Raw genomic sequence first — 25,881 nt, forward strand, 5'->3', positions numbered from 1 at the left:
CCGCAGGCCATCATGGGTTATAGTGACAACGGACGCCAGCCTCTTGGGCTGGGGTGCAGTCTGGAATTCCCTGAAAGCTCAGGGTACTTGGATTCCGATGGAGTCTCAATTACCAATCAATATTCTGGAACTGAGAGCAATATTCAATGCGCTTCAGGCGTGGCCGAAGTTGGCTATGGCAAAATTAATAAGATTCCAATCGGACAATATCACGACTGTGGCATATATCAATCATCAGGGGGGAACAAGGAGTTCTCTAACGATGATTGCGGTATCAAGGATAATCCGATGGGCGGAGACTCTCTCTTGCCATCTATCAGCAATCTATATCCCAGGAGTAGAGAACTGGGAAGCCGATTTTCTAAGTAGTCAGACTTTTCATCCGGGGGAGTGGGAACTCCATCCGGAGGTGTATGCATCATTGATTCAACAATGGGGCATTCCGGAATTGGATCTAATAGCATCTCGACAGACTGCCAAGCTTCCACGTTACGGGTCCAGGTCAAGGGATCCCCAGGCTGTACTGATAGATGCAGTACCTTGGTCGTTCAACCTGGCTTATGTGTTTCCACCATTTCCTCTCCTGCCTCGTGTGATTGCAAGAATCAAACAGGAGAGAGCTTCAGTAATTCTAATAGCGCCTGCGTGGCCACGCAGGACTTGGTATGTGGATCTAGTGGACATGTCTCTACCTCCGTGGAAACTACCATTGAGGCAGGACCTTCTCATTCAAGGTCCGTTCCAACATCCAAATCTAAATTCTCTGCAGCTGACTGCCTGGAGATTGAACGCTTGATTTTATCTATAGGGGATTCTCTGAGTAGGTCATTAATACTTTGATTCAGGCTCGCAAGCCGGTCACGGGAAAAATTTACCATAAGATATGGCGTAAATATCTTTATTGGTGCGAATCCAAGGGCTACTCATGGAGTAGGGTTAGGATTCCTAGGATTTTGTCCTTTCTCCAAGAAGGATTGGAGAAGGGATTATCAGCTAGTTCCTTAAAGGGACAAATTTCTTTTGTCAGGCTTTAATCAGAATCAAGCCTGTGTTTAAACCTATTGCTCCGACCTTGGAGTTTGAATTTAGTTAATGTTCTTCAAGGGGTTCAGTTTGAACCCATGCATTCCATAGATATTAAGCTGTTATCTTGGAAAGTTTTTTGTTTTTAGTTGCTATCTCTTCTGCTCGAAGAGTTTCTGAGCTTTGTGATTCACCTTATCTTCCATTCTGATAAGGTGGTTTTGCGTACTAAACCTGGATTCCTTTCTAAGGTTGTTTCAAATAAGAAAATTAATCAGGAAATTGTTGTTCCTTCCTTGTGTCCTAATCCTCCTAAGAAGGAACGTCTGTTACATAACTTGGACGTGGTTCGTGCCTTGAAGTTTTACTTACAAGCGACCAAGGATTTCCGTCAAACATCTTCTTTATTCATTGTTTATTCTTGAAAATGTAGGGGTCAAAATGCTACGGCTACCCCTCTCTCTTTTTGGCTGAAAAGCATCATCCGCCTGGCATTCGAGACTGCTGGACAGCAGCCTCCTGAAAAAATGACGCCTCATTCCATTAGAGCTGTGGCTTCCGTTGAACAGATTTGTAAGGCTGCGACTTGGTCCTCCCTTCATATTTTTTCCAAATTTTACAAATTTGATACTTTTGCTTCTTCTGAGGCTATTTTTGGGAGAAAGGTTCTTCAAGCAGTGGTGCCTTCGTTTAGGCATCTGTCTTGTCCCTCCCGTTCAGCCGTGTCCTGTTGCTTTGGTATTGTATCCCACAAGTAAGGATGAATATGTGGACTCGTCGTATCTTGTAGAAGAAAAGGAAATTTATGCTTACCTGATAAATTGATTTCTTCTACGATACGACGAGTCCACGACCCGCCCTGTCATTTTAAGACAGAATTTTTTTTTTTTTTAAAACTTCAGTCACCTCTGCACCTTTTTAGCTTTTCCTTTCTCTTCCTATACCTTTGGTCGAATGACTGGGGGGTGGAGTCAAGGGAGGAGCTATATAGACAGCTCTGCTGTGGTGCTCTTTGCCACTTCCTGTTAGCAGGAGGATTATATCCCACAAGTAAGGATGAATCCGTGGACTTGTCGTATCGTAGAAGAAATCAATTTATCAGGTACGCATAAATTTCCTTTTTCATTCTTGTCTATCAGCTCCAGAAAGCTGTGGGCCCAGAGATCACCAAAAACGACCTTGTTCCAGCCTTCCAGAACCTCCTGAAAGACTGTGAAGCTGAAGTGCGTGCAGCCGGCGCTCATAAGGTTAAAGGTGTGTAAACTGTGATTAATTTGATATGGAACAGGACTCACAAGCATTTTATTTAAAAGATAAATGCTAGTTTTACCGGTAACTCCTTAGGTCTTTAGGCACAGTGACCTTTTGTATAATGATAAAATTACCATAATGAGGCAAAATTTACTGATAAATTAGAAATGTTTTTTGCCTCCCCCCAGAATTCTGTGAGAATTTGCCAGCGGATGGGAGAGAGACCATCATTATGAACCATATTTTGCCGTATGTAAAGGTAAGTTTATTAACTCCTTGTAGTTACTGTCCTGTTTGTCAGTACTATGCATGTTGTGTTCTGATCAGTGTTTAGTAGAGAGATAATCTGGATATTTTTTTTCCTTAAATAAAGGAACTGGTAACCGACACAAACCAACATGTGAAGTCTGCCCTGGCCTCGGTGATCATGGGCCTATCCACTATCTTAGGGAAAGATAATACTATCGAACACCTTCTACCTCTCTTCCTGGCTCAGCTGAAAGATGAGGTAAAGTTGCATTCCCAAAATGTCTTGTAATCTTGCAGTTTGCTTTCCTTGTGTTGCTACTTGTGTAGCAGAAGCTGAACGGCACCTTTTACACTCAGCGAGGTTTAGTTGTGACCGTAATGGATGTTTGGTCTCCACATGCACAATTCTGTTTCAGTAAAAGGTAAACATCTAAGACGGACATGAAGACACAAAATACATAAGTGTGCAATGGGATTTCTAATCTGATGCATGTGTCTCAGGTGACTAAACATTCTCAGAAAATGTAGTTTTGACAAAATTTTCATGTCCTAAACATATTGTCTGTATTCATATAGCTGATCATATCTTGAAGTTGTATTAATTCTGTACGTAACCTAACTGTTTCTTTTTAATGACACGATGAGTCCACGGATCATCTAATTACTATTGGGAATACCACTCCTGCCCTGCAGGAGGCGGCAAAGAGCACCACAGCAAAGCTGTTGAATATCACCTCCCTTCCCTCCCAACCCAGTCATTCTCGTTGCCTATGTTAAGAGCAAGGAGGTGGTAAAGTTAGGTGTTTAAAAAACAAACTCTTGATTGAAAGTAGTGCAAGATTGTGCTGCTTTGTCCTAGGGTGTAGCCGTAGTCCATATCAGTCTCTTCAGTAGAGCAGTGGTGGCTTTAGAGCAATGGGAACTTGTGGGACATAATTATCACTGCGCCTCCCATACTGATGCTGCCCTAACTTGGAAAAACTGAGAAGTCTTACTCAGTCCTTTCTTTTTTGTCCACAGGTCCATGTGAGGGAGAGGACCTCTCAAACCTGGGATCTGCCTTGCTGTCAGGCAGAAGAGGAGGTAAGGGCTGACTTGATTTCTGGGATAACCGAGTCAAAAAAAAGTTGGGCACATTACTTCATATGAGGGACATATAAGGGAACCTTTATTTAGAAAGGGGCACTTTATATTGTATTACATAAATTCTCCTGGTTATTAGGAGACACTGAGTCAGCAGAGTCACAGGCACTGGGGCAGGTTTTTTTCTGTAATGGCGGTGATTATATAGCCCGGCATTTACTTTAATAAGTATACAGGCCGGGAGATTGTTATGTTGGCTACGCCCACAATGGGCGGGATAAGAGGAGGCGGCATTTGTGTGTGGAATTTCTTATGTCGATATTTGTCTAATACGCATCTCAGAATCAATTTGCGCGTTTAGACAGTGACTGTAACCTTCTGCTGCTGTGAGTCCCGGATCTGAATCTGCTCCTGCTCAGAGGTTTCATCGGTCAGGTAGGCACCTCAGCAAAGTATTGCTGAGGTGTAGAGGTGCTTTTTAGTTTTAGTTTAGCCTTCTAGCCTGCCTAACTTAATTTGACAACTAAAGGGAAAAAAGTTACCGTTTAAAATTTAAAGGGACAGTAACTTTCTCCAACATAGGTGTGTCCGGTCCACGGCGTCATCCTTACTTGTGGGATATTCTCTTCCCCAACAGGAAATGGCAAAGAGCCCAGCAAAGCTGGTCACATGATCCCTCCTAGGCTCCGCCTACCCCAGTCATTCTCTTTGCCGTTGTACAGGCAACATCTCCACGGAGATGGCTTAGAGAGGTCAAAAGCTACGTCCTCTAAGCAAGAGGGTAATACTTCTCAAGCCAAGCCAGCTTGGAGACCAATGCAAGGCTGGAACAAGGGAAAGCAGGCCAAGAAACCTGCCACTGCTACCAAGACAGCATGAAATGTTGGCCCCCGATCCGGGACCGGATCTGGTGGGGGGCAGACTCTCTCTCTTCGCTCAGGCTTGGGCAAGAGATGTTCTGGATCCTTGGGCGCTAGAAATAGTCTCCCAAGGTTATCTTCTGGAATTCAAGGGACTTCCCCCAAGGGGGAGGTTCCACAGGTCTCAGTTGTCTTCAGACCACATAAAAAGACAGGCGTTCTTACATTGTGTAGAAGACCTGTTAAAAATGGGAGTGATTCATCCTGTTCCATTAAGAGAACAAGGGATGGGGTTCTACTCCAATCTGTTCATAGTTCCCAAAAAAGAGGGAACGTTCAGACCAATCTTAGATCTCAAGATCTTAAACAAGTTTCTCAAGGTTCCATCGTTCAAGATGGAAACCATTCAAACTATTCTTCCCTCCATCCAGGAAGGTCAATTCATGACCACGGTGGATTTAAAGGATGCGTATCTACATATTCCTATCCACAAGGAACATCATCGGTTCCTAAGGTTCGCATTCCTGGACAAACATTACCAGTTCGTGGCGCTTCCTTTCGGATTAGCCACTGCTCCAAGGATTTTCACAAAGGTACTAGGGTCCCTTCTAGCTGTGCTACGACCAAGGGGCGTTGCGGTAGTACCTTACTTGGACGACATTCTGATTCAAGCGTCGTCCTTTCCTCAAGCAAAGGCTCACACGGACATCGTCCTGGCCTTTCTCAGATCTCACGGATGGAAAGTGAACGTGGAAAAGAGTTCTCTATCCCCGTCAACAAGGGTTCCCTTCTTGGGAACAATTATAGACTCCTTAGAAATGAGGATTTTTCTGACAGAGGTCAGAAAAACAAAACTTCTAGACTCTTGTCGGATACTTCATTCCGTTCCTCTTCCTTCCATAGCTCAGTGCATGGAAGTGATCGGGTTGATGGTAGCGGCAATGGACATAGTTCCTTTTGCGCGCATTCATCTAAGACCATTACAACTGTGCATGCTCAGTCAGTGGAATGGGGACTATACAGACTTGTCTCCGAAGATACAAGTAAATCAGAGGACCAGAGACTCACTCCGTTGGTGGCTGTCCCTGGACAACCTGTCACAAGGGATGACATTCCGCAGACCAGAGTGGGTCATTGTCACGACCGACGCCAGTCTGATGGGCTGGGGCGCGGTCTGGGGACCCCTGAAAGCTCAGGGTCTTTGGTCTCGGGAAGAATCTCTTCTACCGATAAATATTCTGGAACTGAGAGCGATATTCAATGCTCTCAAGGCTTGGCCTCAGCTAGCGAGGACCAAGTTCATACGGTTTCAATCAGACAACATGACAACTGTTGCGTACATCAACCATCAGGGGGGGACAAGGAGTTCCCTAGCGATGGAAGAAGTGACCAAAATCATTCTATGGGCGGAGTCTCACTCCTGCCACCTGTCTGCTATCCACATCCCAGGAGTGGAAAATTGGGAAGCGGATTTTCTGAGTCGTCAGACATTGCATCCGGGGGAGTGGGAACTCCATCCGGAAATCTTTGCCCAAGTCACTCACCTGTGGGGCATTCCAGACATGGATCTGATGGCCTCTCGTCAGAACTTCAAAGTTCCTTGCTACGGGGCCAGATCCAGGGATCCCAAGGCGGCTCTAGTGGATGCACTAGTAGCACCTTGGACCTTCAAACTAGCTTATGTGTTCCCGCCATTTCCTCTCATCCCCAGGCTGGTAGCCAGGATCAATCAGGAGAGGGCGTCGGTGATCTTGATAGCTCCTGCGTGGCCACGCAGGACTTGGTATGCAGATCTGGTGAATATGTCATCGGCTCCACCTTGGAAGCTACCTTTGAGACGAGACCTTCTTGTTCAGGGTCCGTTCGAACATCCGAATCTGGTTTCACTCCAGCTGACTGCTTGGAGATTGAACGCTTGATTTCTCCAACATAGGTGTGTCCGGTCCACGGCGTCATCCTTACTTGTGGGATATTCTCTTCCCCAACAGGAAATGGCAAAGAGCCCAGCAAAGCTGGTCACATGATCCCTCCTAGGCTCCGCCTACCCCAGTCATTCTCTTTGCCGTTGTACAGGCAACATCTCCACGGAGATGGCTTAGAGTTTTTTAGTGTTTAACTGTAGTTTTTCATTATTCAATCAAGAGTTTGTTATTTTCAAATAGTGCTGGTACGTACTATTTACTCAGAAACAGAAAAGAGATGAAGAATTCTGTTTGTATGAGGAAAATGATTTTAGCAACCGTAACTAAAATCCATGGCTGTTCCACACAGGACTGTTGAGAGCAATTATCTTCAGTTGGGGGAACAGTTTGCAGTCCCTTGCTGCTTGAGGTATGACACATTCTAACAAGACGATGTAATGCTGGAAGCTGTCATTTTCCCTATGGGATCCGGTAAGCCATGTTTATTACGATTGTAAATAAGGGCTTCACAAGGGCTTATTTAAACTGTAGACTTTTTCTGGGCTAAATCGATTGATTATTAACACATATTTAGCCTTGAGGAATCATTTTATCTGGGTATTTTGATATAATAATATCGGCAGGCACTGTTTTAGACACCTTATTCTTTAGGGGCTTTCCCAAAGCATAGGCAGAGTCTCATTTTCGCGCCGGTGTTGCGCACTTGTTTTTGAGAGGCATGGCATGCAGTCGCATGTGAGAGGAGCTCTGATACTTATAAAAGACTTCTGAAGGCGTCATTTGGTATCGTATTCCCCTTTGGGTTTGGTTGGGTCTCAGCAAAGCAGATACCAGGGACTGTAAAGGGGTTTAAAGCTTAAAACGGCTCCGGTTCCGTTATTTTAAGGGTTAAAGCTTCCAAAATTGGTGTGCAATATTTTCAAGGCTTTAAGACGCTGTGGTGAAAATTTGGTGAATTTTGAACAATTCCTTCATGTTTTTTCGCAATTGCAGTAATAAAGTGTGTTCAGTTTAAAATTTAAAGTGACAGTAACGGTTTTATTTTAAAACGTTTTTTGTACTTTCTGATCAAGTTTATGCCTGTTTAACATGTCTGAACTACCAGATAGACTGTGTTCTGAATGTGGGGAAGCCAGAATTCCTATTCATTTAAATAAATGTGATTTATGTGATAATGACAATGATGCCCAAGATGATTCCTCAAGTGAGGGGAGTAAGCATGGTACTGCATCATTCCCTCCTTCGTCTACACGAGTCTTGCCCACTCAGGAGGCCCCTAGTACATCTAGCGCGCCAATACTCCTTACTATGCAACAATTAACGGCTGTAATGGATAATTCTGTCAAAAACATTTTAGCCAAAATGAACCCTTGTCAGCGTAAGCGTGGCTGCTCTGTTTTAGTTACTGAAGAGCATGACGACGCTGATATTAATATCTCTGAAGGGCCCCTAACCCAATCTGAGGGGGCCAGGGAGGTTTTGTCTGAGGGAGAAATTACTGATTTAGGGAACATTTCTCAGCAGGCTGAATCTGATGTGATTACATTTAAATTTAAATTGGAACATCTCCGCATTTTGCTTAAGGAGGTATTATCCACTCTGGATGATTGTGAAAATTTAGTCATCCCAGAGAAACTATGTAAAATGGACAAGTTCCTAGAGGTGCCGGGGCTCCCAGAAGCTTTTCCTATACCCAAGCGGGTGGCGGACATTGTTAATAAAGAATGGGAAAGGCCCGGTATTCCTTTCGTCCCTCCCCCCATATTTAAAAAATTGTTTCCTATGGTCGACCCCAGAAAGGACTTATGGCAGTCAGTCCCCAAGGTCGAGGGAGCGGTTTCTACTTTAAACAAACGCACCACTATTCCCATAGAGGATAGTTGTGCTTTCAAAGATCCTATGGATAAAAAATTAGAAGGTTTGCTTAAAAAGATGTTTGTTCAGCAGGGTTACCTTCTACAACCCATTTCATGCATTGTCCCTGTCACTACTGCCGCATATTTCTGGTTTGATGAACTGCTTAAGGTGCTCGATAGTGACTCTCCTCCTTATGAGGAGATTATGGACAGAATCAATGCTCTCAAATTGGCTAATTCTTTCACTCTAGACGCCTCTTTGCAATTGGCTAAGTTAGCGGCTAAGAACTCTGGGTTTGCTATTGTGGCGCGCAGAGCGCTTTGGTTGAAATCTTGGTCGGCTGATGCGTCTTCCAAGAACAAGCTACTAAACATTCCTTTCAAGGGGAAAACGTTGTTTGGTCCTGACTTGAAGGAGATTATCTCTGATATCACTGGGGGTAAGGGCCACGCCCTTCCTCAGGATCGGCCTTTCAAGGCAAAAAATAGACCTAATTTTCGTCCCTTTCGTAAAAACGGACCAGCCCAAGGTGCTACGTCCTCTAAGCAAGAGGGTAATACTTCTCAGGCCAAGCCAGCCTGGAGACCAATGCAAGGCTGGAACAAGGGAAAGCAGGCCAAGAAACCTGCCACTGCTACCAAGACAGCATGAAATATTGGCCCCCGATCCGGGACCGGATCTGGTGGGGGGCAGACTCTCTCTCTTCGCTCAGGCTTGGGCAAGAGATGTTCTGGATCCTTGGGCGCTAGAAATAGTCTCCCAGGGTTATCTTCTGGAATTCAAGGGACTCCCCCCAAGGGGGAGGTTCCACAGGTCGCAGTTGTCTTCAGACCACATAAAAAGACAGGCGTTCTTACATTGTGTAGAAGACCTGTTAAAAATGGGAGTGATTCATCCTGTTCCATTAAGAGAACAAGGGATGGGGTTCTACTCCAATCTGTTCATAGTTCCCAAAAAAGAGGGAACGTTCAGACCAATCCTAGATCTCAAGATCTTAAACAAATTTCTCAAGGTCCCATCGTTCAAGATGGAAACCATTCGAACTATCCTTCCTTCCATCCAGGAAGGTCAATTCATGACCACGGTGGATTTAAAGGATGCGTATCTACATATTCCTATCCACAAGGAACATCATCGGTTCCTAAGGTTTGCATTCCTGGACAAACATTACCAGTTCGTGGCGCTTCCTTTCGGATTAGCCACTGCTCCAAGGATTTTCACAAAGGTACTAGGGTCCCTTCTAGCGGTGCTAAGACCAAGGGGCATTGCAGTAGTACCTTACCTGGACGACATTCTGATTCAAGCGTCGTCCCTTCCTCAAGCAAAGGCTCACACGGACATTGTCCTGGCCTTTCTCAGATCTCACGGCTGGAAAGTGAACGTGGAAAAGAGTTCTCTATCCCCGTCAACAAGGGTTCCCTTCTTGGGAACAATTATAGACTCCTTAGAAATGAGGATCTTTCTAACAGAGGCCAGAAAAACAAAGCTTCTGGACTCTTGTCGGATACTTCATTCCGTTCCTCTTCCTTCCATAGCTCAGTGCATGGAAGTGATCGGGTTGATGGTGGCGGCGATGGACATAGTTCCTTTTGCGCGCATTCATCTAAGACCATTACAACTGTGCATGCTCAGTCAGTGGAATGGGGACTATACAGACTTGTCTCCGAAGATACAAGTAAATCAGAGAACCAGAGACTCACTCCGTTGGTGGCTGTCCCTGGACAATCTGTCTCAAGGGATGATGTTCCACAGACCAGAGTGGGTCATTGTCACGACCGACGCCAGTCTAATAGGCTGGGGCGCGGTCTGGGGATCCCTGAAAGCTCAGGGTCTTTGGTCTCGGGAAGAATCTCTTCTACCGATAAATATTCTGGAACTGAGAGCGATATTCAATGCTCTCCAGGCCTGGCCCCAGCTTGCGAGGACCAGGTTCATACGGTTTCAATCAGACAACATGACGACTGTTGCGTACATCAACCATCAGGGGGGAACAAGGAGTTCCCTAGCGATGGAAGAAGTGACCAAAATCATTCTATGGGCGGAGTCTCACTCCTGCCACCTGTCTGCTATCCACATCCCAGGAGTGGAAAATTGGGAAGCGGATTTTCTGAGTCGTCAGACATTGCATCCGGGGGAGTGGGAACTCCATCCGGAAATCTTTGCCCAAGTCACTCACCTGTGGGGCATTCCAGACATGGATCTGATGGCCTCTCGTCAGAACTTCAAAGTTCCTTGCTACGGGGCCAGATCCAGGGATCCCAAGGCGGCTCTAGTGGATGCACTAGTAGCACCTTGGACCTTCAAACTAGCTTATGTGTTCCCGCCATTTCCTCTCATCCCCAGGCTGGTAGCCAGGATCAAGCAGGAGAGGGCGTCGGTGATCTTGATAGCTCCTGCGTGGCCACGCAGGACTTGGTATGCAGATCTGGTGAATATGTCATCGGCTCCACCTTGGAAGCTACCTTTGAGACGAGACCTTCTTGTTCAGGGTCCGTTCGAACATCCGAATCTGGTTTCACTCCAGCTGACTGCTTGGAGATTGAACGCTTGATTTTATCGAAGCGAGGATTCTCAGATTCTGTTATCGATACTCTTGTTCAGGCCAGAAAGCCTGTGACTAGAAAGATTTACCACAAAATTTGGAAAAAATATATCTGTTGGTGTGAATCTAAAGGATTCCCTTGGGACAAGGTTAAGATTCCTAGGATTCTATCCTTCCTTCAAGAAGGATTGGAAAAAGGATTATCTGCAAGTTCCCTGAAGGGACAGATTTCTGCCTTGTCGGTATTACTTCACAAAAAGCTGGCAGCTGTGCCAGATGTTCAAGCCTTTGTTCAGGCTCTGGTTAGAATCAAGCCTGTTTACAAACCTTTGACTCCTCCTTGGAGTCTCAATTTAGTTCTTTCAGTTCTTCAGGGGGTTCCGTTTGAACCCTTACATTCCGTTGATATTAAGTTATTATCTTGGAAAGTTTTGTTTTTAGTTGCGATTTCTTCTGCTAGAAGAGTCTCAGAATTATCTGCTCTGCAGTGTTCTCCTCCTTATCTGGTGTTCCATGCAGATAAGGTGGTTTTACGTACTAAACCTGGTTTTCTTCCAAAAGTTGTTTCTAACAAAAACATTAACCAGGAGATTATCGTACCTTCTCTGTGTCCAAAACCAGTTTCAAAGAAGGAACGTTTGTTGCACAATTTGGATGTTGTTCGCGCTCTAAAATTCTATTTAGATGCTACAAAGGATTTTAGACAAACATCTTCCTTGTTTGTTGTTTATTCAGGTAAAAGGAGAGGTCAAAAAGCAACTTCTACCTCTCTCTCTTTTTGGATTAAAAGCATCATCAGATTGGCTTACGAGACTGCCGGACGGCAGCCTCCCGAAAGAATCACAGCTCATTCCACTAGGGCTGTGGCTTCCACATGGGCCTTCAAGAACGAGGCTTCTGTTGATCAGATATGTAGGGCAGCGACTTGGTCTTCACTGCACACTTTTACCAAATTTTACAAGTTTGATACTTTTGATTCTTCTGAGGCTATTTTTGGGAGAAAGGTTTTGCAAGCCGTGGTGCCTTCCATTTAGGTGACCTGATTTGCTCCCTCCCTTCATCCGTGTCCTAAAGCTTTGGTATTGGTTCCCACAAGTAAGGATGACGCCGTGGACCGGACACACCTATGTTGGAGAAAACAGAATTTATGTTTACCTGATAAATTTCTTTCTCCAACGGTGTGTCCGGTCCACGGCCCGCCCTGGTTTTTTTAATCAGGTCTGATATTTTATTTTCTTTAACTACAGTCACCACGGTACCATATGGTTTCTCCTATGCAAATATTCCTCCTTAACGTCGGTCGAATGACTGGGGTAGGCGGAGCCTAGGAGGGATCATGTGACCAGCTTTGCTGGGCTCTTTGCCATTTCCTGTTGGGGAAGAGAATATCCCACAAGTAAGGATGACGCCGTGGACCGGACACACCGTTGGAGAAAGTAATTTATCAGGTAAACATAAATTCTGTTTTTTTTTGTATGTTTGTTTTTATTTAAAGATTTATGAAAGATTGTTTCATTAAGAGTCAGAATGGACCAAGAGGCCTTGCAGAGTGTCACTTGCTCTCTGTTTTGATGCCAATGTGGAACCACCAATCCCTTTTCTCCAACATAGGTGTGTCCGGTCCACGGCGTCATCCTTACTTGTGGGATATTCTCTTCCCCAACAGGAAATGGCAAAGAGCCCAGCAAAGCTGGTCACATGATCCCTCCTAGGCTCCGCCTACCCCAGTCATTCTCTTTGCCGTTGCACAGGCAACATCTCCACGGAGATGGCTAAGAGTTTTTTGGTGTTTAAATGTAGTTTTTATTCTTCAATCAAGTGTTTGTTATTTTAAAATAGTGCTGGTATGTACTATTTACTCTGAAACAGAAAAGAGAAGAAGATTTCTGTTTGTAAGAGGAAGATGATTTTAGCAAACGTTACTAAAATCGATTGCTGTTTCCACACAGGACTGTTGAGATGAAGTAACTTCAGTTGGGGGAAGCAGTTGGCAGACTTTTCTGCCTGAGGTATGACTGGCCACATTTCTAACAAGACTTTGTAATGCTGGAAGGCTGTCATTTCCCTATGGGGACGGTAAGCCATTTTCTTAGATTAAGTAAAAGAATAAAGGGCTTTATAAGGGCTTAAAAAACTGGTAGACATTTTTCTGGGCTAAAACGATTACTTTGCTAAGCATATTTGGCAGATTATAACTCTTTATAGTTATTATAATCTTGGGGATTGTTGTTAAGATACCTGGGACTGTATAGGGGTTAAATGTAAAAACGGCTCCGGTTCCGTTATTTTAAGGGTTAAAGCTTTCAAATTTGGTGTGCAATACTTTTAAGGCTTTAAGACACTGTGGTGAAATTTTGGTGAATTTTGAACAATTGCTTCATGCTTTTTCGCATTTTAAGTAATAAAGTGTGTTCTGTTTAAAATTTAAAGTGACAGTAACGGTTTTATTTTAAAACGTTTTTTGTGCTTTGTTGACAAGTTTAAGCCTGTTTAACATGTCTGAACCATCAGATAAGCGATGTTCTATATGTATGAAAGCCAATGTGTCTCCCCATTTAAATATATGTGATAATTGTGACATAGTGTCCAAACAAAGTAGGGACAATGATGCCACAGATAATAATATTGCCCAAGATGATTCTTCAGATGTGAGGGGAGTAAGCATGGTACTGCATCATCCCCTTCTGTGTCTACACCAGTTTTGCCCACACAAGAGGCCCCTAGTACATCTAGTGCGCCAATACTTATTACCATGCAACAATTAATGGCTGTTATGGATAATTCTATTGCAAATATTTTATCTAAAATGCCTACTTATCAGAGAAAGCGCGATTGCTCTGTTTTAAACACTGAAGAGCAAGAGGACGCTGATGATAACGTTTCTGACATACCCTCACACCAATCTGAAGGGGCCAGGCAGGAGGTTTTGTCTGAGGGAGAAATTTCAGATTCAGGAAAAATTTCTCAACAAGCTGAACCTGATGTTGTAACATTTAAATTTAAATTAGAACATCTCCGCGCACTGCTTAAGGAGGTATTATCTACTCTGGATGATTGTGACAATTTGGTCATTCCAGAGAAATTATGTAAGATGGACAAGTTCCTAGAGGTTCCGGTGCCCCCCGATGCTTTTCCTATACCCAAGCGGGTGGCGGACATAGTAAATAAGGAATGGGAAAGGCCCGGCATACCTTTTGTTCCTCCCCCTATATTTAAGAAATTATTTCCTATAGACGACCCCAGAAAGGACTTATGGCAGACAGTCCCTAAGGTCGAGGGGGCGGTCTCTACTCTAAACAAACGCACTACTATTCCCATAGAAGATAGTTGTGCTTTCAAAGATCCTATGGATAAAAAATTAGAGGGTTTGCTTAAAAAGATGTTTGTTCAGCAAGGTTACCTTCTACAACCAATTTCATGCATTGTTCCCGTCACTACGGCAGCGTGTTTCTGGTTCGAAGAACTAGAAAAGTCGCTCAATAAAGAATCTTCGTATGAGGAGGTTATGGACAGAGTTCAAGCACTTAAATTGGCTAACTCTTTTATTCTAGATGCCGCTTTGCAATTAGCTAGATTAGCGGCGAAAAATTCAGGGTTTGCTATCGTGGCGCGCAGAGCGCTTTGGCTAAAGTCTTGGTCAGCGGATGTGTCTTCCAAGACAAAATTGCTTAACATCCCTTTCAAGGGTAAAACACTGTTTGGTCCTGATTTGAAAGAGATTATTTCAGACATCACCGGGGGAAAGGGCCACGCCCTTCCTCAGGATAGGTCTTTTAAGGCTAGAAATAAGCCTAATTTTCGTCCCTTTCGCAGAAACGGACCAGCCTCTACTTCTACATCCTCTAAGCAAGAGGGTAATACTTCTCAACCCAAACCAGCCTGGAGACCGATGCAAGGCTGGAACAAGGGTAAGCAGGCCAAGAAGCCTGCCACTGCTACCAAAACAGCATGAAGGGATGGCCCCCGATCCGGGACCGGATCTGGTGGGGGGCAGACTTTCTCTCTTTGCTCAGGCCTGGGCAAGAGATGTTCAGGATCCTTGGGCACTAGAAATAGTTTCTCAAGGTTATCTCCTGGAATTCAAGGAACTACCCCCAAGGGGAAGGTTCCACAGGTCTCAATTATCTTCAAACCAAATAAAAAGACAGGCATTCTTACATTGTGTAGAAGACCTGTTAAAGATGGGAGTAATTCATCCAGTTCCAATAGGAGAACAAGGGATGGGGTTTTACTCCAACCTGTTCATAGTTCCCAAAAAAGAGGGAACATTCAGACCAATTTTAGATCTCAAGATCCTAAACAAATTTCTCAGGGTTCCATCGTTCAAAATGGAAACCATTCGAACGATCCTTCCTACCATCCAGGAAGGTCAATTTATGACCACGGTGGATTTAAAGGATGCGTACCTACATATTCCTATCCACAAGGAACATCATCAGTTCCTAAGGTTCGCTTTTCTGGACAAGCATTACCAGTTTGTGGCACTTCCATTCGGATTAGCCACTGCTCCGAGAATTTTCACAAAGGTACTAGGGTCCCTTCTAGCGGTTCTAAGACCAAGGGGCATTGCAGTAGTACCGTACTTGGACGACATCCTGATTCAAGCGTCGTCTCTGTCAAAAGCAAAGGCTCATACGGACATCGTCCTAGCCTTTCTCAGATCTCACGGATGGAAAGTGAACATAGAAAAAAGTTCTCTTTCCCCGTCAACAAGAGTTCCCTTCTTGGGAACAATAATAGACTCCTTAGAAATGAGGATTTTTCTGACAGAGGTCATAAAATCAAAACTTCTAAGCTCTTGTCAAGTACTTCATTCTGTTCTTCGTCCTTCCATAGCGCAGTGCATGGAAGTAATAGGATTGATGGTTGCAGCAATGGACATAGTTCCTTTTGCACGAATTCATCTAAGACCATTACAACTGTGCATGCTCAGACAGTGGAATGGGGATTATACAGACTTGTCTCCGACGATTCAAGTAGATCAAAGGACCAGAGATTCACTCCGTTGGTGGCTGATCCTGGACAACCTGTCACAGGGAATGTGCTTCCGCAGACCAGAGTGGGTCATTGTCACGACCGACGCCAGTCTGGTGGGCTGGGGCGCGGTCTGGGAACCCCTGAAAGCTCAGGGTCTATGGTCTCGGGAAGAATCTCTTCTCCCGATAAACATTCTGGAACTGAGAGCGATATTCAATGCTCTCAAAGCTTGGCCTCATCTAGCAAAGGCCAAATTCATAAGGTTTCAATCAGACAACATGACGACAGTTGCATATATCAACCATCAGGGGGGAACAAGGAGTTCCCTGGCGATGGAGGAAGTGACCAAGATAATTCAATGGGCGGAGGATCACTCCTGCCACTTGTCTGCAATCCACATCCCAGGAGTGGAAAATTGGGAAGCGTATTTTCTGAGTCGTCAGACATTCCATCCGGGGGAGTGGGAACTCCATCCGGAAATCTTTGCCCAAATAACTCGATTATGGGGCATTCCAGACATGGTTCTGATGGCCTCTCGTCAGAACTTCAAGGTTCCTTGTTACGGGTCCAGATCCAGGGATCCCAAGGCGACTCTAGTAGATGCACTAGTAGCACCTTGGACCTTCAACCTAGCTTATGTATTCCCACCGTTTCCTCTCATTCCCAGGCTGGTAGCCAGGATCAATCAGGAGAGGGCTTCGGTGATCTTGATAGCTCCTGCGTGGCCACGCAGGACTTGGTATGCAGACCTGGTGAATTTGTCATCGGCTCCACCATGGAAGCTACCTTTGAGACAGGACCTTCTTGTTCAAGGTCCATTCGAACATCCGAATCTGGTTTCCCTCCAACTGACTGCTTGGAGATTGAACGCTTGATTTTATCAAAGCGTGGGTTTTCAGATTCTGTAATAGATACTCTGATTCAGGCTAGAAAGCCTGTAACTAGAAAAATTTACCATAAGATATGGAAAAAATATATCTGTTGGTGTGAATCTAAAGGATTCCCATGGAACACGATACAAATTCCTAAGATTCTATCCTTTCTACAAGAAGGTTTGGAGAAAGGATTATCTGCAAGTTCTCTGAAGGGACAGATCTCTGCGTTATCTGTTTTACTTCACAAAAGGCTGGCAGCTGTGCCAGACGTTCAAGCGTTTGTTCAGGCTCTGGTTAGAATCAAGCCTGTTTACAGACCTTTGACTCCTCCCTGGAGTCTTAATCTAGTTCTTTCAGTTCTTCAAGGGGTTCCATTTGAACCCTTACATTCCGTAGATATTAAGTTATTATCTTGGAAAGTTTTGTTTTTGGTTGCAATTTCTTCTGCTAGAAGAGTTTCAGAGTTATCTGCTCTGCAGTGTTCTCCGCCCTATCTGGTGTTCCATGCAGATAAGGTGGTTTTGCGTACTAAGCCTGGTTTTCTTCCGAAAGTTGTTTTCTTCCGAAAGTTGTTTCCAACAAGAATATTAACCAGGAGATAGTTGTACCTTCTTTGTGTCCAAATCCAGTTTCAAAGAAGGAACGTTTGTTACACAATTTGGACGTAGTCCGTGCTCTAAAATTCTATTTAGAGGCCACTAAAGATTTCAGACAAACATCTTCTTTGTTTGTTTATTCTGGTAAAAGGAGAGGTCAAAAAGCAACTTCTACCTCTCTTTCTTTTTGGCTTAAAAGCATTATCCGATTGGCTTATGAGACTGCCGGACGGCAGCCTCCCGAAAGAATCACAGCTCATTCCACTAGGGCTGTGGCTTCCACATGGGCTTTCAAGAACGAGGCTTCTGTTGACCAGATATGTAAGGCAGCGACTTGGTCTTCACTGCACACTTTTGCCAAATTTTACAAATTTGATACTTTTGCTTCTTCAGAGGCTATTTTTGGGGGAGAGGTTTTGCAAGCCGTGTTGCCTTCCATTTAGGTGACCTGATTTGCTCCCTCCCTTCATCCGTGTCCTAAAGCTTTGGTATTGGTTCCCACAAGTAAGGATGACGCCGTGGACCGGACACACCTATGTTGGAGAAAACAGAATTTATGCTTACCTGATAAATTACTTTCTCCAACGGTGTGTCCGGTCCACGGCCCGCCCTGGTTTTTTTAATCAGGTCTGATGAATTATTTTCTCTAACTACAGTCACCACGGTATCATATGGTTTCTCCTATGCATATTTCCTCCTGTACGTCGGTCGAATGACTGGGGTAGGCGGAGCCTAGGAGGGATCATGTGACCAGCTTTGCTGGGCTCTTTGCCATTTCCTGTTGGGGAAGAGAATATCCCACAAGTAAGGATGACGCCGTGGACCGGACACACCGTTGGAGAAAGTAATTTATCAGGTAAGCATAAATTCTGTTTTTGTTCCTCATGTATTGAGAAGACTTTAAGCTACAGGGATAAAAAAATTCTGAGCCAACAGTTTCTAAAGAGGATGCTGTTCAGGAATCTAATGACAATGTTCAATATGTGCCGCAGCTTTCTCCTCAAGCATCCCAAATTTTACCGCCCTCACATGCAGTGCCCTGCACTTACTCTCTAGCTCCCACTGGAGTTACTTTAAAAGGCATCACTTCTCTCATGTCTTCAGCAGTTTCAGATGTGTTGTCTGCTTTCCCAATGTTGCAGGGAAAGAGTAAGAGGAAAATTAGCCATTCAGTAAGCGAGGTTTCTGACGCAGTTGTCGCTATTTCAGATGTCCCCTCACAGAAGCCTGAGGAGGATAACGTAGTAGCATCTGAAGGTGAAATTTCAAATTCTGACAGTGTAATTCCTCTTGCTGATACTGAAGTTGTATCCTTCAGGTTTAAGCTAGAACACCTCCGTCTGTTACTTAAGGAGGTTTTAGCTACTCTGGACGACAGCGACTCCACGGTCGTTGTTAATCCCAAGAAATCCAGTAAGCTGAACAAATATTTTGAGGTACCTTCCTCGATAGAGGTTTTTCCGGCACCAGACCGAGCTTCTGAGATCATTGCTAAGGAGTGGGAGAGACCGGGTATTCCTTTTTTCTCCATCTCCTATATTTAAAAAGAGGTTTCCCATTGCCGACTCTAAGGAGGCTTGGCAAACAGTCTCCTAGGTGGAAGGAGCTGTTTCCACCTTAGCTAAGAGAACTACTATACCCATAGAGGATAGTTGTGCTTTCAAAGATCTTATTGACAAAAAATTAGAGGGGTTACTCAAAAAGATATATGTACACCAGGGCTTACAATGACAGCCAGCTATGTGCATTGCTACAGTCACTAGTGCGGCGGCATATTGGTTTGATGCGTTGTCTGATGCTATTAGGACAGAAACTCCCCTGGATGAAATCCAGTACAGGATAAAAGCTCTTAAATTGGCTACTTCCTTTTTTACGGATGCTTCCCTACAAGTTATCAAACTGGGAGCAAAGATTTCAGGTTTTTCTTTCCTAGCTCGCAGAGCCTTATGGTTTAAGCCTTGGTCTGCGGATGTAGTCTAAGCTTTTAGCGATTCCTTACAAGGGGAAGACCTTGTGTGGACCTGGCTTGACGGAAATAACCTGATATCATGGGAGGTAAGGGTCACCTTCTCCCTCAGGATAAGAGAAACAAACAAAAGGGACGACAGAGTAATTTTTGTTCCTTTCAAAATTTCAAGGGAAATTCTTCCTCTTCCGCTTCCAAGCAGGAACAATCTAAACCTACATGGAGACCCAATCAGTCTTGGAATAAGGGAAAATAACACAAGAAGCCTGCTATTAAGTCAGTCATCATGAACGCCCTGCCCCTGATCCGGGACCGGATCTTGTAGGGGGCACACTTTCCTTCACTCAGGCTTGTGCTCGAGATGTTCCAGATCCCTGGGCAGTAGAAATAGTGTCCCAGGGATACAAATTAGAGTTCAAGAGTTTTCCTCCCAGAGGCATGTTTCTGCTTTCAAGATTATCTGTAGACCAGACAAAAAGAGGCGTTCTTACACTGTGTAAGAGACCTCTCCGACCTGGGAGTGATAGTTCCTGTTCCGATGCAGGAACTGGGTATAGGATTTTATTTGAATCTGTTTGTGGTTCCCAAAAAAGAGGGAACCTTCAGGCCTAGTTTAGATCTCAAGAGTCTAAACAAATTCTTAAGAGTACCGTCCTTCAAGATGGAAACTATTTGGTCCATTCTCCCTATGGTCCAAGAGGGTCAATTTATGACAACTGTGGATTTAAAGGACGCGTACTTGCATGTTCCTATTCACAGGGACCATCACAGGTTTCTAAGGTTTGACTTTCTAGACAAACACTTCCAATTCGTGGCTCTGCTCTTCGGTCTTGCCACAGCTCCCAGAATTTTCTCAAAGGTTTTGGGTTCGCCGTTGGCTGTGCTTCACTTACGGGGCATTGCAGTGGCGCCCTATCTGGACGACATCCTAGTCCAGGTGCCATCCCTTCAACAATAAAGATCCCACACAGAATTTTTTTTATCCTTCCTGCAATCTCACGGATGGAAGGTGAATTTAGAAAAGAGTTCCTTAGTCCCAAGGACAAGGGTAACTTTCTTGGGAACCATAATAGATTCTCTAGCAATGAAGATTTTTCTGACAGAAGTCAGGATATCAAAGATTTTCGATACTTGTCTAGCTCTTCAGTCCATTCCTCAGCCATCAGTGGCTCAGTGCATGGAGGTAATCGGGCTGATGGTGGCGGCAATGGACATCATTCTGTTTGCTCGGTTCCACCTCAGACCTCTGCAGTTAAACATGCTCAGGCAATGGAACGGAAACTATGCAGACTTGTCTCCTTGAATACTACTGGAGCAGGAGACAAGGGATTCTCTTCAATGGTGGTAATCTCAGGATCATCTCTCCCAGGGAATCTGCTTTCGCAGACCACCTTGGGTGATTGTGACAGACGCCAGCCTTCTAGGATGGGGAGCAGTCTGGGGCTCCCTAAAGGCTCAGGGAGTTTGGACTCAGTCTGTTCTACCTATAAACATTCTGGAGCTGAGAGCGATCTTCAATGCTCTTCTGGCCTGGCCTCAGTTAGCCTCGGTCCAGTTTATCAGGTTCCAGTCGGACAACATAGCTTCAGTGGCTTACATCAATCATCAGGGAGGAACAAGGAGTTCCTTAGCGATGAGAGGTAACCAAAATAATTCAGTGAGCGGAAACCCACTCTTGCTGTCTGTCGGCGATCCAAATCCCAGGGGTGGACAACTGGGAGGCGAACTTCCTGAACAGGCAGACTTTTTCATTTGGGGGAGTGGGAACTCTATCCAGAAGTGTTTTCCAGCCTTATTCTCAGATGGTGTCAGCTGGAATTGGATCTCATGGCTTCTCGACAGAATGCCAAGCTTCCAAGGTACGGGTCGAGGTCCAGGGACTCTCAGGCGGTACTGATAGATGCCCTGGCGGTACTTTGGGCCTTGAGGCTAGCATACCTATTTCCTCAGTTTGCTCTTCTTCCTCGGGTCATTGCTCGAATCAAGCAGGAGAGGGGGCGTTGGTGATCCTCATTGCACCGGCTTGGCCTCACAGGATTTGGTATGCAGATCTGGTGGACATGTCATATCTGCCACCTTGGAGACTTCTGTTGAGGAAGGACCTACTAATTCATGGGCCCTTCCTTCACCCAAATCTAGTTTCTCTGAGGCAGACTGCTTGGTGATTGAAAGCTTAATTTTATCCAAGCGGGGTTTTTCAGAATCGGTCATAGAGACCATGATTCAGGCTCGTAAACCTGTAACTAGAAGGATTTACCAAGAGATATGGCGTAAATATCTCTATTGGTGTGAATCTAAGGGCTACTCATGGAGTAGAGTTAGGATTCCTAGAATTTTGTCTCTTCTCCAAGAAGGTTTGGAGAAAGGATTATCGACAAGTTCCCTAAAGGGTCAAATTTCTGCCTTATCTAGTGTGTTACACAAACGTCTGGCAGATGTTCCAGATGTACAATCTTTTTGTCAGGCCTTGGTCAGGATCAGACTTGTGTTCAAGCCAGTTAGTCCTCCATGGAGTCTTAATTTAGTTTTCAAAGTTCTTCAAGGGGCTCCGTTTGAGTCTATGCATTCCTTAGATATTAAGTTATCTTGGAAAGTTTTATATCTTGTTGCTATTTCTTCTGCTCGCAGAGTATCAGAGCTCTGTTTTGAAGTATGAGTCCCCTTACCCTATTTTTCATTCAGATAAGGTAGGTTTATGTACTAAATTAGGATGTCTTCCTAAAGTTGTTTCTGATCGGAACATTAATCAGGAGATTGTTCCTTCATTGTGTCCTAATCCTACCTCTCAGAAGGGAAAGGCTTTTGCACAATTTGGACGTGATTCATGCCTTAAAGTTTTACCTGCAGGCGACTAAAGAATTTTGTCAGTCTTCTGCCTTGTTTGTGGGTTTTTTTTCAGGAAAACGTAAGGGACAGAAAGCTACGGCTACTTCTTTCTTTTTGGCTGAAGAGTATCATACGTTTTGCATATGAGACTGCTGGACAGCAGCCTCCAGAGAGAGTTACGGCTCATTCCATGAGGGCTGTTGGTTCCTCATGGGCATTCAAGAATGAGGCTTCTGTGGAACAGATTTGCAAGGCTGCTACTTGGTCCTCCACACTTTTTCAAAGTTCTACAACTTTGACACTTTTGCCTCGGCTGATGCCACTTTTGGGAGAAAGGTTCTTCAAGCAGTGGTGCCTTCTGTTTAGGTTTCCTGTCTTGTTCCTCCTGTATCATCTGTGTACTCTAGCTTGGGTATTGATTCCCAATAGTAATTAGGTGCTCTGTGGACTCATTAAAAAGAAATTTTTTGCTTACCTGATAAATTTATTAATTTTTTGACACGATGAGTCCACGGCCCACCCTGTTTTTGAGTTAGACGGGTTGTTGGTTATTATAAACTTCAGACACCTCTGCACCTTGTTACTTCCTTTCTCTCCTTTTACTTCGAACAACTGGGTTGGGAGGGAAGGGAGGTGATATTTAACAGCTTTGCTGTGATGCTCTTTGCCGCCTCCTGCAGGGCAGGAGTGGTATTCCCAATAGTAATTAGATGATCCGTGGACTCATCGTGTCTTAGAAAAGAACATTTATGCTTACCTGATAAATGTATTTCTATTTTAAGACGCAATGAGTCCATGGATCATCTTAATTACTAATGGGATATTCACCTCCTGGTCAGCAGGAAGAGGCAAAGAGCACCACAGCAGAGCTGTTAAATAGCTCCCCCCTTCCCTCCCACTCCAGTCATTCTCTTTGTCTACGTTAGTGATAGGAAGATGTGAGGTGAGGTGTTGGATTAGATTCTTCAATCAAGAGTTTATTATTTTTAAAGTAGTACAAGATTGTGCTGCTTTGTTCTAGGGTGTAGTCGTAGTCCATGTCAGTCTCTTCAGTAGAGCTTTGGTGGCTTTAAAGCAATGGGAACTTGTGGGACAAAATTCTCACTGCGCCTCCCATATTTTGATGCTGCCCTTACCAAGAAAACCTGAGGGATTTTGATTCATGATTTTCGCTTATTTACAGGGCCATGGGAGGGAGAGGACCTCCTAAACCTGGAAACGGCCGTGCTGCCAGGCAGAAGATGAGGTAAGTGCTAACTTTATTTCTGGGGATAGAGGAACTCAGAAAAAGTTTGGGCACTTTTTTTAATTTAGACATCATTGAACTTGGACTTAGACTCTCCTAGTCTATCAGGAGACGTTATGGCAGTTAGAACTCGGGCACTGGGTGACGTTTTTCATCTCCTGCGGTCTCATCTAATATAGAATTCACTGAAGGCTCAGGGTGTGTGGACTCCCCTACTTCCAATCAATATTCTGGAATTGAGAGCGATATTCAATGCGCTTCAGGCTTGACCTCAGTTGGCTTCGGCCAAATTCATCAGTTTTCAGTCGGACAACTTCACGACACTGGCTTACATCAATCATCAGGGAGGAACAAGGAGTTCCTTAGCGATGGCAGAAGTATCCAAAATAATTCGGTGGGTGGAGGCTCACTCTTATCTGTCAGCAATATACATCCCAGGAGTGGACAACTGGGAAGCAGATTTTTTGGAGTGGGAACTCCATCCGGAGGTCTTTGCCAACCTGATTCTCAGATGGGGCAGACCGGAGCTGGATCTTATGGCATCTCTTCGGAATGCCAAGCTTCCAAGATACGGATCCAGGTCCAGGGATCCTCAGGCCGAACTGATAGGTGCCTTGGTCGTTCAACCTAGCTTATGTGTTTCCACCGTTTGCTCTCCTCCCCCGAGTGATCGCTCGGATCAAACAGTGGAGGGCTTCAATGATTCTCATCGCCCCTGCGTGGCCTCGCAGGACTTGGTATGCCGATCTGGTGGACATGTCCTCTCTGCCCCTGTGGAGGCTTCCATTGAGGCAGGACCTTCTCATTTAGGGACCCTTCCATCATCCAAATCTAATTTCTCTGCAGCTGACTGCTTGGAGATTGAACGCTTGATTTTATCTAAGCGAGGGTTTTCTGATGCGGTCATTGATACCTTGATTCAGGCACGTAAGCCTGTTACTAGAAAAATTTACCATAAGATATGGCGTAAATATCTTTATTGGTGCGAATCCAAGGGCTACTCATGGAGTAAGGTTCGGATTCCCAGGATTTTATCTTTTCTCCAAGAAGGATTGGAGAAAGGATTGTCTGCAAGTTCCTTAAAGGGACAGATTTCTGCTTTGTCTATTTTGCTACACAAACGTCTGTTAGATGTTCAATCTTTTTGTCGGGCTCTGACTAGAATCAGGCCTATGTTCAGACCAATTGCTCCTCCTTGGAGTTTGAATTTAGTTCTTAATGTTGTTCAAGGGGTTCCGTTTGAACCTATGCATTACATAGATATTAAGTTGTTATCTTGGAAAGTTTTATTTTTGGTTGCTATTTCTTCTGCTTTACAATGTGATTCTCCTTATCTTATTTTCCATTCTGATAAGGTGGTTTTACGTACCAAACCTGATTTTCTTCCTAAGGTTGTTTTCTAATAAGAATATTAATCAGGAAATTGTTGTTCCTTCCTTGTGTACTAACCCTTCTAAGAAGGAGCATCTGTTACATAACTTGGACGTGGTTCGTGCCCTGAAGTTTTACTTGCAGACTAAAGATTTTCGTCCATTATTCATTGTTTTTTCTTGGAGACGTAGGGGCCAGAAAGCTACGGCTACCTCTCTCTCTCTTTGGCTGAGGAGTATCATCCGTTTGGCATATGAGACTGCTGGACAGCAGCCTCCTGAAAGAATTACGGCTCATTCTACTAGGACTGTGGCTTCCTCATGGACATTTAAAAACGATGCTTCTGTTGAACAGATTTGCAAGGCTGCAACTTGGTTGTCTCTTCACACTTTTTTTTTTCAAACTTTTTACAAATTTGATACTTTTGCCTCATCCGAGGCTGTTTTTGGGAGAGAGGTTCTTCAAGCAGTGGTGCCTTCCGTTTAGCTTCCTGTCTTATCCCTCCCTTTCATCCGTGTCCTATAGCTTTGGTATTGTATCCCATAAGTAAGGATGAAATCCGTGGACTCGTCATATCTTGTAAAAGGAAATTTATGCTTACCTGATGTATTTCTTTTACTATATGACGAGTCAACGGCCCACCCTTTCATTTCTAAGACAGGTATTTATTTTTTGTTAATCTTCAGTCACCTCTGCACCTTGGCTTTTCCTTTCTCTTCCTAACTTCGGTCGAATGACTGGAGTGGGAGGGATGGGAGGAGCTATATATATACAGCTCTGCTGTGGTGCTCTTTGCCTCCTCCTGCTGACCAGGAGGCGTAATCCCATAAGTAAGGATGAAATCCGTGGACTCGTCCTATCGTAAAAGAAATAAATTTATCAGGTAAGCATAAATTTCCTTTTTAAAATTTAGAGACAGTAACGTTTTTTGTGATTTTGTTAAGGAATCCAGCTGTTTATTTGTGTAATTCATCTTTTATTATTCAAGGTGGTCCAAGAGACCCTACTAGAGGTCTTTTGTTTTAGGCTTGGATTCAAGGTGGTTCTACCAATCCACTTCTATTTCTCATTTATTGAGAAGTCTTTAAGATAAGGATAGACTGGTTTTAAACCACCTACTTCTAGGCGCATACTGCTTAAGAGCCTAGTGACAATGGTCAAATAGTCAACAAAGGTGTTCCAAAAAAAATTATAGCCCACATGGAGTTGCCCTGTTTTTTTAATAATTGTTGGATTA

At 44.3% G+C, this 25,881-nt stretch overlaps 1 protein-coding gene across 1 annotated transcript in view; it reads left to right on the forward strand.

Moving 5' to 3' along the window:
• PPP2R1B (protein phosphatase 2 scaffold subunit Abeta) overlaps positions 1 to 25,881 on the forward strand; it is a 127,071-nt gene that overhangs the window by 85,849 nt on the left and 15,341 nt on the right. Inside the window, exons 7-9 of the mRNA XM_053690109.1 lie at positions 2,163 to 2,277; positions 2,463 to 2,533; positions 2,648 to 2,782. Of these exons, the coding sequence (XP_053546084.1) occupies positions 2,163 to 2,277; positions 2,463 to 2,533; positions 2,648 to 2,782 (321 nt within the window). The remainder of the gene's footprint in view (positions 1 to 2,162; positions 2,278 to 2,462; positions 2,534 to 2,647; positions 2,783 to 25,881) is intronic.

The sequence above is a fragment of the Bombina bombina genome, chromosome 8 (genome assembly GCF_027579735.1).
Source record: "Bombina bombina isolate aBomBom1 chromosome 8, aBomBom1.pri, whole genome shotgun sequence".
NCBI classification, from domain to species: domain Eukaryota; kingdom Metazoa; phylum Chordata; class Amphibia; order Anura; family Bombinatoridae; genus Bombina; species Bombina bombina.